We start from the raw sequence: 13,663 nt of genomic DNA, 5'->3' as shown, positions 1-13,663 counted from the left end.
TTTCAGTCATTGCAGGAAGTTCTGCTGGAGCAGTTGTAGCTCAGTGATTAAGTACGTGCTTCATATGTACAAGGTCCTGGGTTCAATCCCCAGTACCTCCTATTAAAATTTTTTTTTCTTTTTAAACTTCTGTTGGATAGCACTGATCTAGACACCTGGGGAATTTGATTTTTATTTCTTTTTCTAGGAAGAGAGACATCATGCAGAATATTGTACAGATTTTGGAATCGGTACAGTTAAAATGGGAACTGTTTCAGAGCTGGACAGACTTTTCAAGGCTTCATCTTTCTAATAAACTGGCCATTTTTGGAATTGGTTATAACACTCGTTGGAAAGAGGATATCCGTTATCATTATGCTGAGATCAGCTCCCAGGTGCCCCTTGGCAAACGACTTCGGGAGTACTTCAACTCGGAGAAGCCTGAGGGACGGATCATTATGACCCGAGTGCAGAAAATGAACTGGAAAAATGTGTACTACAAATTTTTAGAGATCACTATTAGCGAAGCTAGGTGCCTGGAGCTGCACATGGAAATTGACTGGATACCCATTGCCCACTCCAAACCAACTGGTGGAAATGTCGTTCAGTATTTATTGCCAGGAGGCATTCCTAAAAGCCCAGGCCTTTATGCCATTGGCTATGAAGAATGTATTGAGAGGCCCCTCTCACCCCACGTGGAACGGCGTTCCCTGGACCCAGGAAAGGAGGGCCGCGTTGACCTGGAAACCCTTTCAGCACAAGCCTCATTACAGGTGGAAATGGAGCCCACGCGAATTACCTATTGCTACCTCGGAATTGCTGAGGTCAGGACTTTGCAGCAATGCTTATTTTTACATTTCCAAGCAAATACCAAAACCTTCAGCAAAGATTGGGTTGGTATTAATGGGTTTTTGTCCCAGAACTGTATTGTGGATCCCGGAGTTTCCCCCAAATCCATCTACATCAAATTTGTAGAAGTAGAGAGAGATTTTCTTTCTGCTGGCTCTTTAGTTGAGTGCCTGGAAAAAGCCATTGGATACTCCTTAAAATTTAACAACTGAATGTCATCCTTCATAAGGATTTGGGCTCTTTCCTCCCTCTTCTCTACTCACGTCCCATTACCCAGCCTGTCCCTCATCCAGATGCTGCCATCAGACTCTTCATGGAAATTGACTTTCTGTAATTGGGCCAGTACAACTTAAAGGAATCATAGTAGACTTTGGGAAGAACAAACAGACCTCACCTGAGAATGCTCATTTTGAGCAAGCAAGATACACAGCAAACTTGCATGGTGGGTCAGCTGTTTCTTTTTTAAAAAACAAAAGACAATTTTTAAATGGATTTTAGAGCCCTAATATAAACAAATGTAGGTACATTCCATATTGGACAAAACTTATACTTTGAGTTTCATATGAAATTGAAAAATTGTATTTTTTTCACAATGTTTCATTTTTACACATACCCTCATGTCTCTATATAAGTGTTATTTACAACCTTGAATAAATAAGCAATAGATAATGGCAAGTTAAATCTTGAGTCATGTTAAATAAGACTGTTTTTCAATATCACCCTTAGCTACTATTGTATATAATTTAGTTTCATTTTTTTCCCCACCAACTGAGTGTTTTGCTATTTCCAATCAGTGTTGCCTGCAAAGACCTTTGTTTCTGTGATGTATCCACTTTATGGTTGTGTTGCCATTTAAACTTTCTAAAAATATATATATTAAAGTAATACCTGGCCTCTTGGCGTACCAGTTGAGCTTTCTGTAGCAGAGTGTGGCTGTCCTGGCAGTGAGACTGTGCTCTGACTTTACTGCTAAGAATGAACAGAAATGGCAGAGCAGTGTCTTTACCTCCTTTCTGTACCTCACTGACCAACGTCATTATTTCTTGTCAGAGTATCAGAGGTCATTGGACATCTCATTTTGTGGGTTTTTATTTTTTAAACGACTAGGATAGTCCTTCTGAATTTGTAAGAGACTTTCATTCCTCACCTTTACATTCAATCATCATAGGTAACGCTCAAGGATAAAAAGTGGAAAATTGATATCATCATGCTATCTCTAAGAAGGAAAGAGAGGAACCAGTAGAAACATGGCTGATTTTTAAAGTGATCCATAGATTGGAATTTGGAAGGTATCAAGCCCATCAGGAAGATAAATGTGTTTGGATCTTTCAGACATTTCTAATGGGTCAACTAGTATTTTTGGCTATGAACAGCTTACTGGTAGGATATCTCCTGGTGGGAACTTGTTAGATTGGTTATTTATCTTTAATGATTCCCCAGCATCTCTCACGTGCTCCACTTTAAATGGGCTGCAAATCCAGGTAAGCTATAATTCTATTTTTCTATACTAAAAAGATGAAGTTGTATATTGAAAGTGTTCTCTTCTTTCCCACATCCTGAATGGTCCCAAATCAGCTATTTTATTTCTCAGTTCTGATGGTTCTTGGTTGGTTAATGCTTATTTAATTTTCTCATAGTGAGAGCTTAAAACCAGTGGGATGACTTTTATTTATGTCAGTTGAGTCTGGGTTTGTATAGTTAGCTGTTTTCTGATGTAAACTGCTAAAAATGGGTGCTAGTTCAGGGAGAGTGTAAGTATTGTGAGGATGTTTGAATGTAGCACCTTTTCTCTGTGAGCCCAATCTGTAGGCTTGGCCCTTAGGAATGCTCGTGAATTTGCTTTTCTTTGGAAATTGGAATTGAGATCCCAAAGGGTGTGTGGCTCCATTAACCATCTTGTAGCAATTATCTCATAGCATTCAGTGCTATAGGAAAAAGAGCATTACCAGGAGTATTACATGGTATCCCCAAAACTTTGCCACCGACCAATCCCAAAACATTATGCTTGATACAGTTTCTTCTCCATCCCACTTCCCATTGTCAGTAATTGCTTAGCTGGGATAGAGCATTTGGGAACATTTAGTGAGGATATTTTAGATCTACCTGACATTACTGAGGATGGGGTACTGCTAGACCACTTTGAACAACATGGAAAGATGACCAAGACTGGACCCAATATGTGTTTTCACTATTCAGCTTGCACTGGAGTGAGGAGCGGGGCCAGAGAACAAAGCTGAGTGCTGGGGAAATGGAGGCTTGGAAAGAAAGTAGCTTGCTGGTACTGAAAATCTATCCAGTGTCTTGGGCCAGAACAACCTAGAATAGAGGGCAGCAGTTTCTCAGATAACTAACTATGAGCATTGCTAAAAACAAAGAATGGATTATTTAGACCTTAACGTAGCCTAAAAACTCATTCAGGGGGCTTGGAGACATTATATTCAAGCATAACAGTCAGTATTTGAAAAGAATTTAAAGACATAAGGTATGACTGGGGAAAAAGATAATGACCTGCAAGTTCCAAGCATGTGAAACCATGAACACAGCTCTTGTGCACGTCACATTTACGTAAGCAGTTCCCAGGCCACTCAGGCCATCTGTGCCAACGTTCTCATTTTACAGAAGGAAGAGAGCAGTGGCCACCCTAAGATGCATCTTGGGAAAACATTTCAGAAAGTAATGGAGTTACTCTGCTAACTTCTACTACTTGACTGCTTCAGGGTCAAAGGAAGAGGAGGCTGGAATGGAAATAGTGAGGAAAATTCTTTGATTGGGTTGACGGCAGTAAACGAGTCCTGAAAGGACATGGAGACACTCATTGCCTCCAGATCTTTGGTTGCAGCTTTACTTTCCATGTTGCTATTAATAATTCCTTGGAACCTGAATTCTGAAGGAAAAGTTAGCTATATGGGGTGAATATTGAAGTTTACCTTAAGTAGTTCTTGAAAGGATGAGTACAGCCTGTGTAACTAGATGCCTTGGTGTTTGCGGGTTACAACCAAAAGATTTTGCCTACTGCCTTTCTTGGAAGGAGTTACTTATTTGAGGTTACTTAGCGGGGAAAGAGAGGAGGGGTGCTTATAAGTGATGGTTTGCAATGTAGACTAAAGCTGAGAAAATTTGAGTGTGATAGTTCCTGCCCACACCCCACCCTCACCCCCACCCCGTCTGTTTGAGAATTCCTAGTTTGTAGGTCCCTGCTTACAGGTATGAGACTGGCAATTCCCTATTCCTGTTGCTTTTGCTGCCACTGAGCTGCCAGTTTTAGATTCCAGGGGTTGCACGAGCAGAGCAGTCTAGCGTTTGCTTAGGCATTTCTCAAAGCCACTGCATAGAAGCTATTTGAAGAGAAGCCAGGCGAGTCACACCAGGAAGAGGCGCTGAGTGTGTCTGTGGAACTTGGGGAAAAGACCTAGTATAGCACTGGCACAAAGACCATGCAGTGTTAAATTTGAGAGTGGAACTTCGCACGATACATGGAATTCAGAAGGCCTGGCTACTTTTCTTCTCCATCAACTGCCACCCCGTGCGGGCAGCGCCAGGAATTCGTTGTTACTCTTTCTGCCCTCGGTGGCCTCTGCTAGGTGCTTGAGCTGTGCCGGGATGTTCGAAGCATCTTTTTTTGTTTGGTTCGGGTTTTGTTTTTTGTTTTTTGGCTGTAGGACAGAGAAGCGAGAACAGGTGCAGGCAGTTCTGGAAGGCGCAGCGGCCGCCAGAGGGCGCAGGAACGCCTGGTGACAGACAGGCGGGGGAGGGGCGGTTAAATTAAACTCGCCAACCCCATCCAGTCCCGGGAATTAGGGGATTCAGAGCGGTCCTGAGCCGTTCCCTGCAGGGATGGCAGGCGGCGAAGATACGGGGATAAGGTAGAAATTGAGCACTCGGTCCTGCCTGCCCTCCCCCGGAGCCCCGTCCTCCTCCCGTCAATTAAAGCCTGTAAACCGGGTCGTCGCGGGGAGAGCCTGGGGACAGGGCTCGCCTTTCCTCAGTTTCCTGCTCAGCTCCGGGGGCCACCTTGGGCCCATCTCGTCCCTGCCCGGGGTATGAGGCACAGAACTAGAGTAGTCCTCGGCCTGGGCTTAGGGGCCCTGCGGAGAACTCGCTGAGAGCACAGGCGAGGACGGTCCCCGCGGGCGCTGGCGCGTCCGAATCCGCCTTGATCTCCTGCAGCGCAGCCTGGAGGTGCCGGGGGCGGGCGCTGGCTTCTCGCCTCGCCTGGGTCCAGGCTCTCGCTGCCCGAGCTCCTCTACAGCCCGGCGGGTCCCTCGCCCAGCACCGAACGCAGTCGCCTGGGCAGCAGCGAGGGTCCGCGCGGTGGCCCGGGCGCGTCCTGCCGCGCCCTCGGGCGGGCACAGCGTAGTCCCAGCGGCCTTGGGGGACGTGGCGCCCCCTCCTCCTCCTTCAGGAAGGCCGCCTTGGTTAGGCTGAAGACGGGGTACCCCGAGTTCCGAGGCGGTTAGTCCGGCCTGAGCCCAGGACCAGTCAGGTTGTCAGACGCCGGGTAATCGCCTGACCTCCGCCCTTCCTAGCCCGCTCGTTTTGCCCACAGCAGAGGGGCGAGGGTACGCGGCAGAAGAGCAGCTCGTGACCCGTTTATCCCCAGGGCCCCTCGGGCCAGCTGGTGCAGGCACCTTGACTCCTCTGACCCCACCCCTGACCTAACCCGGGCGCTGGGAGATCCCGACTGGCGGGAGCGCAGTGCAGCGCCCCTCCCACCCCCTGCGGCGGGTCACCCGGGCCCCGCCCGCCCGCAAGGACTGCGAGGACTGCGACCTCCCCGCCCCCTCGAATGCCCCGCCCCCTGTCCCTGCCGGTCCCCACCCCACCCCCGGCACACAGACTCGGACTGGAACCACCCTCGGTGACCGTGGCCCAGCTCCCGCGCCCTCTACTCCTGCCCCAGCTGTCTCAGCCTCGTCACCTGTGTCGAGGTGTGTTCAGGAGCCGGCGCCCCCAACTCGATCGAGGCTAGGGAGGGTCATGATTTCTCTGCTCCGGCCCCCCAAGCTCAAGTGGCTGTGGTTTTTGTTCCTGGAGCTGAGCGCCCTTGGTGAGTGAAACTTGGGACCAGGAGGGGACTTGGGATTGGATTGGGGGAAGGGGACGTGAATCCGACCCTAGGGAAGTGGCTTTGGGCACTGGCGAGGAACTCAGGCGGACTGGACTCGCGCCCCTGGCACCCCCTCCCGCTCCCTCCTCCCCAAGACTTGCTGGCTGGTGCTGGCCTCTCCCTCTGAGCTGGAGCGGGAATGCAGCGGGAGCAGCTCCCAATTGGGGAGCATCCCTGGAATAGAGCCAAGACCTCTGGAGTGAGTTATCAGGATCACACCTTACCCCCACTGGCCCCCTCCCCAATCTCAATAGAACTGTATGGGTGAGCTGAGCTGCTGGATGAGACAGTAGCTAAAGAGCTTAAGGATTTAAGGACTTAACTTCACCAATACACACACAGACTGATGTGCAAGAAGAACTGGGGGGATGGGGGGGGCGGGGGGGGATTGGACGCACTCACGCACTGGAGTTGAAGTCAGTTCCCCAATTCACATGCTCTCGCTGCCCCCTCCCTCTGCTTCCTGCCCTGGGAACCATGGGAGGTGCCCCAAAGCTCGACCGTGAGGTCATTTGGGACGCAGGAAATGTGTGTGTGTGTGGGGTGGTTCAGATACTGAGAGAAGCTGAATTACGACCCCAAAGGGTCTCCCCACCTCCACCTTTGGTTCGGGGAACCAAAGGGATCAGGAAATCGGAGGGAGGGGTGAAGGACTCGGTGGAGCACCCACCTCCTGCGAGAAGGAACAAAGCCGTTTATAAGCAGTTTCACTGGTCTCCTGCCCCCCCCCCCCCCCATGAGGATTCCAATGGGGGTGAAGGGTCCTTCCCGCGAGGTCGGCTTTAAAGCCCCAGTTCTCTCAGGTTGGAGGGCTAGGAAGGCCTGGTAGAGTCGGAGTGAAATTCAGCCACAGTGGTGGGAACTGAGATGGGGAGTGCCTAGCTCCCACTCGCGCCCTCTCGAGCCTGGAAGAGTGTTGGGGCATAAGGTATTAGGGTCGCCAGACAAAGTGAGGCTCAAGAGCATCCGACCAGCTGCACCAAAGCAGGAACTTGGTTCATGGGCTTGCTCCAGGACCCCTCAACTTCATAGCCCCCCTCTTCCAACCTCAAACTCAACTGCTCTTGCCCTTCTGCACTGGTCATTCCAACCCCTACTCCCTCATGTCCTTTTCTGCCGGGGTCTCCGAAGCAAGGGAGGAAAAACCAAGTTTGCTACCTGGGCCCCTTGGGCATCGTCTGCAGCTGGTCTGTAATCCCTCCTTTTTCCATCCCAGCGCTGAGCTTCAGTTTGTCATACCAAAGGCTAGGGTTCAACGTCCCCACCGGGTTGCTGAGCTTGCCATGCCACTAGACGGTTAAATGGCCTCGGGGCTGGCGCTAGGACAGGCACGGACAAAGCCGCTGCGTTCTCCATTGCGTTCTCTGCTGCTGCGTGCTAGCCTAGGCCCTCGCCTAGGGGCCTTCTCTGCGCTTGGCCTTGGAGGCCGCTCCACGCCGCTGCCCCTGGGGCGTGAGAAGCCCGCGGGGGGAGTTTCTCAGAGAAAGAGGGAGACTAAAAATAGTAGCCCTAGGGAGCGGCCCGTTTTCGCTCTCTTCGGCCTTTGCCTGCTCCCTCTGGTCTCGAAGCGGGCCGAAGGATCCCTTTCTTGGGCTGCTGCGGTCTCCTTCCCTCCGGCCCAACCATGCCCCTTTTCTCTCTCAGCCGCCACCTGCACCCTGGCGGCGAAAAGGGCTGACAGCTTTCGGGGGCTTCCCGTCCGGCAGAACATCCGGGACGAGGGCAAGGAGATCCAGCCCTCTGCAGCTCCCGACTTGTGGTGCGGGGACAGGGAGCATTTGCCCAGACCCCAGTGTGTCCTTGCCATCTATTTTAAGCGCCTGGAGGTTTTGCAAAGGGATGTTAGTGTGGGCCCTGGGCGCCTCCGACGAAGGAAGCTGGTGCCCTCGCAGGTTCAGTTTCAGGCAGAGCCTCCCAGGCCTCCGGCTGTACCGGCCTCGAGCCTCGGCCGCCGTCGGGCGAGAGCGCGGTGTCCCAAAGGGGCGTCCAGCTCCTTGAGGCGGGGATTGTTTTCCCCTCAGAACCTCCGGTCCCCTCCCCCCCATTGTCTTCTGCCTTATCACCGGGCGCAAGTTTCCTGCCCGGCCCGCTGGGACCCGCCAGGAAACGGGAAGGGGGCGCAGAGGCCAAGGAATGGGGTAAAGACGCCCGGCGGGAAGCGGAGGGGGTGGTGCGCATCCTGGCGGGATCGGCGCGGGGCGCGCCTGCGAGGGCCGAGGGCCGCGCCTGTCCGTGGCCGCCACCGGCGCCTTGACGGCAGGTCCCCCACGCGGAGGTGGCATCTGGAGCCCGAGAGCCGCAGGCGGGCGGGGGGCCAAGGCCACGGGGCAGCATCCTTAGGCGGGGCGGGTCCAGCGTCAAGATGATTCCCCCAGGGGCTTAGGCCTCGGCTGCCGCCTCGCCTCCCTGAAGGGCCAAAGTGAGCGTCCCCGGACGCCGGGACGCAAGCCCCCTCCTTGAAACCAATCCCCGCCCACGTCCTGGACGCGGCCCGCACGGAGGAAGCCTTGCACTCGCTTGTCCCCAGACCTTCATCTGGAGAGAACACGCCCGGATTGCCTGGTCCCCAAAATGGCCCTTGGGAGCTTTGAAGGCCTCGGCCCCCCCCCCCCCCCGGGAAGGCCGCCCGTCGGGACGGGGAGGGAGGCCGGAAAGCGCCGCCGTCGTCACGGGGCCAGGCCTGGGCGCTGGCCAGGGCGGTCCCCTGCTCTGCTGTGCTCCCGGCCGTTCAGAAGGAGCCGCGGGTTAATGCCTAACGCAGCGCCTCCAGCCCACTCCGCGCATCCGGGTGAGAAAGCTGGAACACGGGACGCTGGATCTCCGGCCCGGGAAAATTGGGCGAGCAAGTGAGCTGGGAGGTGGAAGTCAGAAGTATTAAACTGTGCTGCTTCTCAGCTACCTTCCCCTCCTCGCTAGAACTCTGTCCCCTCTCCTCCCAGCTCAGAAACCTGCGCCCCTGCATACAAATGAATGCATAGAAATGTGTGCCTGTCTCTGCCACCAACCAACCCACGGGCTGCTGTAAGCCCTGAGGGCATTGAAAGCAGAACACGGGGGTCGGTTCCGGGGCAGCCCTGGAGGCCTCCAGGGGCCGGGCCAGGGAGGCTCTTCCGGTTACGCACTTTTCGCACTTTGCCTGCCTCGGCGCTCAGGCCTCTCGGCTCTCGTCCCCAGCACCCGCCTCGCGGGCCCAGACGGAACTGCACGTGCCCGCTGGCTTCACCAAGTTGCAGGTCGTGGAGGGATCGGAAGTGGTGCTCCCAGCGTGGTACACCCTGAAAGGGGAGGTGTCTTCAGCCCAGCCCTGGGAGAACCCCATGGTGCAATGGTTCCTGGAACAGGAGGGGAAGGATCTGAATCAGGTGAGGAAGGAAAGCATCTCGGTTAGGGCAAGCTGTGCCCAGGGCGGGCCTAACTGTGGGAGGGGGGCCCGGGGAGTGGGGAGGGAAGGAATTCCCCGTTTTAGTGTTTGTACTTACCTTGGAGGCTTCACCAAAGAATTGTCTTATCCCCAATTTCCCCTAGAAACCCAGCACAAAAACCACGGTAAAAGTGTAGAGACATTTAACTTTACTATGGGGATAGGGGTGGGGTTTGGGACTTGAGGAAAGGGGAAGGGTTAGGTAACTGGTAAGTAACACACAGCTTTTCAGGGCTGAGCATCTTTCTCTTTTCCACATCTTCTGTGGCCCAGATCACTTCTCAAATGATTCTCATCTGTCCCCCTGCCCCTGGGGCAGCAAAGGGCAGCCTCCTCCCACAATCTCCCACCTGTTTTCCTGCATGACACCAGACATATTTGGAGCCAGATTTACCTAGGAGGGAATGAAACTTAATTTCAGAGCCCCTCATTTGCACTGGTTCTTTCCAAGATCCTGGAAAGTGTGTTCACAGTATCATCTGTTTTTTTTTAGGAGGAAAAAAGAATATTTTATCTTTATCTTAAACATGTCCCCCCGCCCCCAAAGTCATGTAAGTTTCAGGCTCTGCAAAAACCTGGGAGGGGATGTGACTCAAGCAGTTGAGTCCCCCTCCCACATGGGAGGTTCAGGGTTTGGTTTCCAGTGCCTTCTAAAGAAAAAAAAAAAGATGACAACCAGCAGACAGGGGAACCATCTTGTGGGGGGTGGGGGGAGTAAAAACATATTAAAAATCCTTTTAGAAAGGAAGGGGGCACTTAAAATTTTTTTAAAAACCCTGAATAGACCCCAATTGCAATCTAAGGTGCTTTCATACCTACCCCCCTATTTACATCTCTCTCTCCCTCCCTCCTTATACCACCTTTGTAAATGCCCAAGTGGGAAATAGACAATTTATAGGGTGCAAGAAGTGTTCTGGTGAAGGGTAGCCATGGGTGGTGAGAGGGTGGCTGAGGAGTCAGGGGTAGAGGTTAGAAGGGATGGGTGCCCATGAGTGGCCAGTCTGGAGGAGGGGAATTAGCTGAGCCCTTGGGTACAAGTGATACATCTATGTTGCACACCAGGTGTTGGCATACATCAATGGGATCACAACAAGCAAAACTGGAATATCTCTGGCCCACCCCATGCCCTCCCGGAACGTGTCGCTGAAGCTGGAGAATCTCCAGGAGAAAGACTCTGGCTCCTACAAGTGTTCTGTGAATGTGTTGGACAGTCAAGGCGTAAGCAAGGGCTTCACCAGCAAAACTATAGAACTCATTGTGCTAGGTGAGTAAGAAGCACACTTTCTAATGCCTCCCCACTTGGGAAGCCAGGCAGGCCCCTCTTCCCGGTGGCTGAGCGTAAGGGTTGGAGGAGGGGTAAATGGCGGTATATATGAGTGTGAAGGGATGGGTAGGATCTATTGGTCCCTTGGGTGTGAGTTTTTAATCTGTCTCCCCTCCCCCAGTTCTTCCAGCTCCTCCATCCTGCCGTCTCCAGGGTGTCCCCCGCGTGGGGAACAACGTGACCTTGATCTGCCAGTCCCCCAGGAGTAAGCCTGCTGCCCAGTACGAGTGGGAGCGGCTGCCCCCATCTGCCCATATTTTCTTTCCACCCGTTTTAGGTGAGGATACTTATGAGACTGTGTACCAGAGGGCCTGAAGTGGAAAGGGGAGGCAGTGAGTGCTGGAAAGTCCTGGAGAGGAGCATGAGGATGATGGGGGGAGGAGCGAAGCAAGAGAGCTGAACAGAGGCAGGCCCCGGGTTCGGTGATTTCACTGGCCGTGTACTTGTGCCACCAGAAAGGCCATGTGGCTGGTGACTCTGGAGCTGGATTGACCACTTCCAAATCCTGGCTCTGTTTCTCACAAACTGTGTGACTTTGTGCCTCTGTCCCTTCATTCCTGAAATGGGGATCTAATAGCCTTGATTTGAGAAATTGGACCATTTTTAAATATGGACAGTATTAGATGATTTTAGAGAATTTTACTAATTTGTTAGGTGTGGCAATGATCTTGTTATGAGGGACAAAGCCTTTATTTTTTGAAGATTCTTGCTGAAGTATTTACTTTAGACTGTCTCAGCATGATGCACAGAGATGAAATAAAAAATGGCACATGTTCACAGTTGACTCTAGGTGGCAGGTACGTAGATTTTCATTTTGTCTCTACTTTTCATTTGACCATTTTCCCAATAAAATGTGTGTTTCTTTAAAATAGTACTTTATAGGTTTATTGTGAAATTGTAGTAGGTGAGTACATACAAAGGACTTTGAAAAGTCTTTGGTGTTGAGTAAACAGCCAAGAAATGGTACGTTATAATGACTGTTTCATGTCATCCTTTCAACACCATGGGCAGATCTATTAGCCCCATTTTACAGATGGAAAAATAGAGACCTGGAGATACCAAGTAACTTGCCTAAAATCACATGGCCTGTTCTGGAACCCAGGCTTTCTAGGGCCCAGTCCAGTGTTCCTTCTCTCCTGCCACAATTCCTTTCAGAAATAAAAGTAAAAATGGTGTTCTTGATTTTCTGGGCATCGCTTTCCGGGTAGCCTGCTTTCAGATGTTAGTTAGGAGGTCTGAGGAGTGAAAATGGAACAGCACTGAGCCAGCATTTCAGCAAGAGAGAGCAAAAGCCAGCATGCTGGCTGACACAGGCTTTCCTGTCCTCGGGACAGACAAGCTGAGTCTCCTAGAGAGTCGAGGAGGGCAGGATTTGTGGGGGTGGATGGGGGTGCATAGGAGTCCTGGTCTGACAGCTAAATTGTGTCCACAGATAGCATCCGTGGGTATTTAAACCTCACAAACCTCTCTACCTCCATGTCTGGAACATACGTCTGCAAGGCCCAAAACAAGGTGGGCAGTGCCCAATGCAACATGACCCTGGAAGTGAGCACAGGTCAGTGAGGGGTAAGTGTGGAGAAGCATGGTCAACGGGGTTGGGGGTGGGGGCTGCAGGAGAGGGGCAGAGGCCTGTTGTCTGAGGCCTCCGGCTGTACCAAGCCAGGGAGCACGTCCTGGTCGAATGTTTGTAAACATGTTTGGCTGTGAATGACTGTTTTCCTGCTTGACAGCCACCCCTCCTCCTCCATAGAGAAGAGAGTGCATATGGTAGCAGTAGGCGTGGTGGGTTTGGGGAGGGGTGGGTCACCTCTGGGTGTCCCCATCTGACACTGAGGCTTTTCCAGGGCATGGGGCTGCAGTGGTAGCTGGGGCCGTTGTGGGTACTCTGGTTGGACTGGGGCTGCTGGCTGGCCTGGTCCTCCTGTACCACCGCTGGAGCAAGGCTGTGGAGGAGCCTGCCAATGACATCAAGTAAGTGTCTCTGGTCCCTTACAGAGCCCTGAAGTTCAGACAGTGCCTGACACTCCATTCCTCTGGGCAGATTTTAAGGGAGAGAGGGTTGGAGTTCCGGGGAGGGGGTGGAGTAAAGCAAAGCCTGGAGAAGCTCCTGCCCCACCCCTTCTTACCTCTTATTACTTCTTTGACTATTAGGGAGGACGCCACTGCTCCCCGGAACCTGCCCTGGCCCAAGGGCTCAGACACGATTTCCAAGAATGGGACCCTCTCCTCTGTCACCTCAGCACGAGCCCTTCGGCCACCCCAGGGCCCTCCAAGGTCCGGTGCACTTTCCCCTACACCCAGCGTCTCCAGTCAAGCCCTGTCCTCACCAAGTCTGCCCAGGGTCAATCAGGTGTACTCTCAGCCGAAATCCCCCACCTCTAATAGGGTTTCTCCCTCTGCCTTGAGCCGCATGGGTGCTGTGCCCTTGATGGTGCCTGCCCAGGGCCAGGCCGGGTCGCTGGTGTGATGGCCCAGCCCCTTCTTGGCTAAGCCATCTGATTTCTCTCCTCCCGTTAGGAGTCACCACTAGCCTAGAGTCTTGGGAGAGAGGCTGCTTTTCATACCTCCAGTTCTCTGCCCCCCTTTCTTTATAGGGGGGAAACTGAATCTCAGTAAGACCCTAATGTCTAGGAGGTAGAAGGAGAAGTGGATCTGGGATTAGGAAGCATCTCTACCCCCCACCCCCACCCCATCCTATGACCACAGTTGAGTGCTACTGAGATTGGGTCTCCCCAAGAGCCTGGTGGGCACTGCCAGTCAACAAATCCTCCAGGGCCTCCCCCTGTGCTGTATCCCACCCCTATCTAATGTCTTCCTTGGCCCCCACTCCAGCTCCCTGCATTAATATAATTTGTCCTGCTGGCTTGATGGGGTTTTTGTGGGGCAGAGGATTGGGAAATATAAACTAACTTGAAATGCGTGTTTTTGTTCATGCCAATTTCAATAAAGATACCCTGGGTTTGTATGGAAAGTGTGAGTCAAA

The 13,663-nt window shown here is 52.4% G+C and overlaps 2 protein-coding genes across 4 annotated transcripts in view; both read left to right on the top strand.

Moving 5' to 3' along the window:
• MSANTD2 (Myb/SANT DNA binding domain containing 2) overlaps nucleotides 1-1,740 on the top strand; it is a 32,107-nt gene extending 30,367 nt beyond the window's left edge. For all 3 annotated transcript variants that reach the window (XR_011647650.1, XM_058289064.1, XM_058289063.1), the window contains exon 4: nucleotides 188-1,740. Coding sequence is in view for 2 of the 3 variants with exons in the window: in XM_058289064.1 (XP_058145047.1) it covers nucleotides 188-1,040 (853 nt within the window). In the remaining variant the exon portion in view is untranslated. The remainder of the gene's footprint in view (nucleotides 1-187) is intronic.
• Nucleotides 1,741-5,513: 3,773 nt separating this feature from the next.
• ESAM (endothelial cell adhesion molecule) lies at nucleotides 5,514-13,651 on the top strand. The gene is made up of 7 exons (XM_004469269.3): nucleotides 5,514-5,875; nucleotides 9,110-9,297; nucleotides 10,419-10,620; nucleotides 10,802-10,957; nucleotides 12,113-12,235; nucleotides 12,525-12,651; nucleotides 12,832-13,651. Exons 1-7 carry the CDS (start codon nucleotides 5,806-5,808, stop codon nucleotides 13,145-13,147), a joined length of 1,182 nt encoding a protein of 393 aa, XP_004469326.1. The 5' UTR covers nucleotides 5,514-5,805; the 3' UTR covers nucleotides 13,148-13,651.
• The last annotated feature ends 12 nt before the right edge of the window (nucleotides 13,652-13,663 follow it).

Source organism: Dasypus novemcinctus, chromosome 27 (assembly GCF_030445035.2).
Source record: "Dasypus novemcinctus isolate mDasNov1 chromosome 27, mDasNov1.1.hap2, whole genome shotgun sequence".
NCBI classification, from domain to species: Eukaryota; Metazoa; Chordata; class Mammalia; order Cingulata; family Dasypodidae; genus Dasypus; species Dasypus novemcinctus.
Note: the sequence above shows the minus strand (reverse complement) of the source record. Positions and strands in the feature narration are given on the sequence as shown.

Coding starts and splice junctions, on each gene's coding strand:
- ESAM (XM_004469269.3), top strand. CDS start 5,806: ATGATTTCTCTGCTCCGGCCCCCCAAGCTCAAGTGGCTGTGGTTTTTG. Junction 10,621..10,801: donor TATAGAACTCATTGTGCTAG/GTGAGTAAGAAG, acceptor CCCCTCCCCCAG/TTCTTCCAGCTCCTCCATCC. Junction 10,958..12,112: donor TTTCTTTCCACCCGTTTTAG/GTGAGGATACTT, acceptor TTGTGTCCACAG/ATAGCATCCGTGGGTATTTA.